Source organism: Bombus impatiens, unplaced genomic scaffold (genome assembly GCF_000188095.3).
Source record: "Bombus impatiens unplaced genomic scaffold, BIMP_2.2 scf_0155, whole genome shotgun sequence".
Taxonomy (NCBI): Eukaryota; Metazoa; Arthropoda; class Insecta; order Hymenoptera; family Apidae; genus Bombus; species Bombus impatiens.
Window position 1 is genome coordinate 919,745 of NT_176574.1, and position 5,963 is coordinate 925,707.

The 5,963-nt window shown below is 39.1% G+C and overlaps 1 protein-coding gene across 1 annotated transcript in view; it reads right to left on the reverse strand.

Moving 5' to 3' along the window:
• LOC105680419 (uncharacterized PE-PGRS family protein PE_PGRS20-like) overlaps positions 1 to 5,963 on the reverse strand; it is a 100,293-nt gene that overhangs the window by 1,494 nt on the left and 92,836 nt on the right. The window contains exon 3 of the mRNA XM_033319528.1: positions 4 to 125. Within this exon, the coding sequence (XP_033175419.1) occupies positions 4 to 125 (122 nt within the window). The remainder of the gene's footprint in view (positions 1 to 3; positions 126 to 5,963) is intronic.

Sequence of the window (5,963 nt, forward strand, 5' to 3'; positions counted from 1 at the left end):
CGCCGCCGCCGCTGACTCCGCTGCCGACGCTGCCGCTGACGATGCCGGAACCGGCGACGCCACTGCCGACCACTCCGCTGACTCCTCCGCCACTACCCCCGCCGGATCCATGATCCTCCGAACTTCTGCAACACGCGACGATCGCGTTAAATTAAACGATGGAACGATACTGGTCGCAAATACTACACGGATCTGTTTCTACCACACAGAATTCAAGCTTGGTATATAGTGATTTAGAATCATCGCGCGCTCTTTTCACGAACCGCGTTCCGAGAAATTTTCCTTAATAATCGCATCGTTATTTCCTACTAATTGACGATACGACGAATGCAAAAGTTGTAGGTTGTATACCTTTGTAGGAATTCCTTCGTTAATCGTAGTGGAGCGAACGATTTATTTTTTGATCGTTAGAGTACGCTCGAAATAGACGAGCCGTCAAGTATCGTCAAACGGTTCGATGACTGACGGAACAGTTTTAACCACATGTCCAAAATTGTTTTATCGATACGGCTTGAGAAGCAAATTACGATCAACGATCGGACTATGTTCCCGATGGTGTACGTTAAAATACCGATATCGTCCACTGATTTTAATCAGCATGAAGGAGCAACCGACAAATACACTTCAAGCGTTCCTTCTATCGTTATAATGCGCGTATCGAATGTAACTCGCAAGCGTAGTTCCTTGCTCGACAAGAGAGATACAAACTGTTTGAAGATACGTGACAAACTTATCCTAACGCGGTAAAATGAAAACCGTATAGCGAATTTTAAAATGAAATTCCCTCTAGATCCCTTGACGTCGACGACATCGATCATACCGGTGACGTTCCTCGCGTTATATGCATATCGTCCCATCAAGTTCTCGCCAAGCATTGGACCGCTTTGTTTCCTAACGTTAACTTGCTCGAAACTTAAAAGTATTGATGCCGTCGACCTATCGCTGTTGAATTTAAAAGAAATTTATTCCTCTATCCTATATTTCTATATTATTACGCTATATTATACGTTTGATTATCGATTATAGCAGAACTTCGTTTATACGCACCTCATTTGCACGAGCAAATTAATACCGACACCGAGTCTGTACTATCCGAGATAGGATCGAGCGTAATTTCAATTACACACTTCGATTATACTACTCCTATAATGGGTGTATTAATGTTTATAATCATTAGCTTTTATGCAAAATAAACTCTACGTGTTAAGGAAGAGAAAGTCTTAAAGGTGCCCTCGAACTATCAATTAACGTCTATTGTCAATATTTACCCGCAAATCGCATTTCCATTGAAAACCTTGAAATAATCACAATATCATCGATTGTCTGAGGACACCTTAACACTTAAGTTCTAATATTCCAAACACTTACGTTCTACGATTTGATAGTACGTAATAAGAGAAACTGGTGAGAATAGTTATTTACTGAACCTTTACTATCATCGGAACAGACCAGTTATCCGAACTGTCTGCTCCTCCTTATTTCGACTAAACGAGATTCCTCTATGTTATCCGAATGACATACCTACGAAACTATTAACGAGACGCGAAACGTACGTGCAGTACCGTAAAAATAAGAATCTATACGAAAGTGATAAATTTCCGAACCTTTGTATCGGAGAAATGAAAAACAACCTGAAGCTGAGGCTTAGACGTTTCAAAAACTAGCAACGTTTCCTGCTGCTTTAAGCGCCACGGCCGTTCTTCCTACGTCTTTATCGGTCCCGGTCATACTCATCAGGGTATCAAAGTTCAAAAACGTGGCTTGTTATCACGACGCTGCGTCCAAGTTGGCCGTGTGTGTGTGTGTCTTCCACCGAGTTATATCGCTCGTGTTCGAACCTGTATGCACGTTCACGTACACGTAGATGAGCCGTTGTATGGCGTTCGAGACACGTTAACAGCATGCACGAGGCATAATCACGACGAAGAATCAGCAGCCTTTCTCCCGACGCCTCCTCACGTTCATTCCGTTACCATACGGTCACCGGCGCGCTTATCTCCCACCTTCGCGAGAAACTTCGACCTGAATCTCTTTAAAGGCTGCATTACGCGTAGCCGTTTCTCGTTTCTCGAACGATCTTGTTTGCCTGCGAGAGGAGCCAGGACGTTGCCATGCGAACCTCCAGCAATCCGCTGCGGCTGTGAAATTTTTCCGTTACCCAGGCGACACCCTTTTTCTTTTCCTCCTTTTATTTCTTATGGCCGTTTCTGCTTTTTTTCGTTTTTTCCTTTTCCGTGAGATCATTCTCGCAAGATCGAAAGAACCTTTCATTTTGGCTATCGAATGCTCCACGCGTAGAACGTAAATAAAATTCGCCAGAGCTTGGGTGAAATATTTTTAAATACGCTAGTTAGAACATGCATCTTAAATAAATGGCTATCTGTAGCTTTTTGCGTAGAAAATTTGTATATAAGTTCGAGGACAAAGGTAAGTGGTCAGGTAATGGGAATAGACGCCAACGAAGCATCGTTTAATACTAGTTTTGGTTATACAAAAATGTAGATATTAATTTTAATTGCATAGTAAATAAATAATCTTATACTATAAAGTTAATATAAAACACGAATACGATTAGCGTGATTATAATTTTATGGATATCTACTTCCATAACATTTCCATTAACTTCCCATTTTTTTTCAACTAAATTTTGCAAATTAACTTTTTACGTCCTGGCTTATAACGTTTGTAAAAATATTTGAATCTCATTCTTGGCACTCGAAATTCCACGTATACGTGGCTAAGTTTTATTTGAATAACGTTTACAACATAGTTGCAACATCCACCATATGCAATCGATTCATTATGATGGTAATCGTCCACAAACAAAAATTCACTTTATATAAACAAACAATCCAATCGGTTCACGTTAAGTAATCTAAGGTAAGTGTGTTTCGTAATATGTATTCCTTACAGAATTAACGTGACAATACAATGCATTGCAATGGTGAAATATGTGATACTAAAATCGTGATATTAAATGAGGACAATGAAGTGTAAATTAATGAAAGATGGTGAAAATGCTATAGCAACAGCAATAAATACGATGTACCATTATTGTCTAAAATTATTAATTAATTCGGTTGCTCGTTAGTCTAGCTCGAATTTCCAATAGACGAATGAAAGAAAAAATAAAGAAATGCAGATCTTTCATATCCGATGAATAACGTCGATTTAACTGCAGACTCGAAATCAATGGCAATAATTGACGCAAACAGACTACATATTCAGGTTCACCGCGAATTGCGTAAAAGTTCCCCTCGCACGAGAGCAAAGTAAACTCGAAAAGAACGCCACGTAAGTACCATCTCTTTCAGCGAAGTAACGATCTTTTTAATGGATGTTCGTAAGGACAAGTTTCTTTGGCACGTACGATTACGTTATAAATAGATTCATACAGAAATCTGTACTCTTATAACTTGTAACTCGTCGATTCACTGATATTATTGTTTGGCAGATTATCGTTCAAGAGCACCCAGGTGATAAAACGGTACTTCGATCGATGACAATCGTTTAATGGTCGCGTAATCTCGATCGGCGGAATAACAATGCCTTTCGTGCCACGTAAACAAGCTTAATACGGCATAATGTTTAACACGTTCGTAAAATCATTATCATAGGAAATTTTATTTAAATCGTAAGACCGTACGTACGCGCTTTACGTGAATTTAACGTAGTCGTATGCCGATTATTACGCATGCCACGTTTTTTTCTTTCTTCGCGTCTGTCACACTCGACAAAACTGCACGTTAAATCGAGTTTCAGACGTACACGACGGACCTGTTAAGGCCGTTTTCACGATACCGTAGATCGAAGATAAACTTCGTGTTGTTTCGTTCGAGTTCGCCGCCGAGAAATATGATGAGTTGGAACGGTTCACGAGCACGAGAAAAAAGAAACCGGAGGAAAAAGTGCGCGGCGATTGGCGATCAGTGTAGAAAAACATGTGCACTCGAGTATAAAGTCATCGGTTCGCGTATGAAGGACAAAACGATATACGGTATCGGTCACGCGACCGATCGCAATTCGATATCGTGGACGTGGATTGAGCAGGGAAAACACGCGGCTTCGAAAAAGTCCACTCTCACGGACGATCTGACCGTTGTTCCGAATCACATCGGTTTATCGATTCGACCTTTTTATTTAGGAGTTCGCGCTCCAACAGTTTCAGATAAAACAGAAGGGAAAAAAGAAGGGAAGCCTTGCGTCATCGTTAACTTATTAAGATTAACGTCTATGTCAAACGTGATAACGCCGCATGTATCGATTCGAGAGCAGCTTATCATAGATAAGGGAAGTAAGAAAAATTTGTACACGGCAATTCCTGTCCGTAACACCATTAAGGACCTGAGTATGTGATATAAGACTGATACGAATAACTTATTACGAAGACGCGAAACGAGAACCGTGCATAGAAAATCGTTCTTCCTGCCAACAGTACACGCGAGCTTTTTCTGCATATCAATGTTTACCCATGGAAAGCGCAATGTCGTTTTGTTATGACGGACGACGTATTTGATTTCCTAGAATCACGCGCATTTAAGTTTGTCATAAAATAGTAGTTGGCATGTACGGTATGGCGGCCGATAAGATATTTTCAGGGTCGTATTAACGTGTTTCTGCACGTTTATGTCCGCTGATAACACAGTTGAACACAGTAGATAAAATTAGTAATTTTCGTACGTATAAGTAGTCGTTTCACGCCACCTACTGCTAAATTTACACTTTGCAAGCGATATATAACGTTTAGCGATATTGATAATATGAACGCAAGAATACCGTAGTCGAAGACTCAGCAAGATCAAAATCTCTCTTATACGAAGATCGCTCCGTTGAAAACGAGCCGGATTAAAAAGAAATCATAACACGCACTTTAGCCCTATACATATGGATGACTCATATACAAATCGTAAACCTTGTTATCAGTTCATATACCTTAAACACTGATGTCATCCTCGGGACAATACCGCGACCACCTCTATTACTTATTCGATAATTATCATAATACGTGGACTAATTAAACACCTTCTTAATAAACACCATAAAACATATTTCGATGTGTGATTCACGCTTGATCCGTAACCATTTTATCCACTCGTATCTAACGCGTTCAAGCTTAGTACGATGTACCTTATTTTCGAACGATGCAAACACAAAATTATATCGTCAAATCTAAAGATTCAGTAAAAAGATATAATGTAGTTTTTCTACGCTTGATTCGAAAAAAACAAAAGCTCTGATACAATTAAATTTCTACGAAAGTTATAATTCACTTACTTATCATTCCTCAGAAATATTCTTAAATTTCCAAATATTTTAATAAATAACGATAGATTTTATGATCAATAAAGCGATAGTAAAGAATATCAGTTTTTGCTAATAACGTGTCATCACGTAAGTCATTGTACTTGTCTTCTCTCCTTTAATTGCAGATATTTGGATTATCACGAAAGATTTAAGCTTTATTTCGCTGTGTAAATTTCTCGTTCACGTTAATGCCACACAAATTTCACCCTGTAAGCGCCAATATGTAAATAAATATATGAAACTACGCCATAACATTGAATTTTTGCGAAATATTATATTGTATTTGGGTGCCTTGTTTCGTACTATTATATCTAAAATTTTCGCACTGTTGACAAGTTTTTGGTCCATGATATTTATATTATTTTAACGATGCTAAAAAAATGTTGTAACGTGTCGAACTTAAGCCGAATTTACTTCATACGTTTCATACGCGGATGAAACGCAGATGAAACCCATGTTCATCCGTCGTGTTCCTCCGAAACAATGTAGATTCAACTTTATCTAACGTAATAGTATCCAAAATGATAACCTTTAATGAAATACGAAATCTTAGTTCGAAAAGAATTATGTAGCAGTGTTTGGGAGCATAAGGCCTGAGGTGTTGGTACTACGGTACTGCCAACTAAAGCAACCACCCCTCCGTCTCGGTTGAGAGGCGG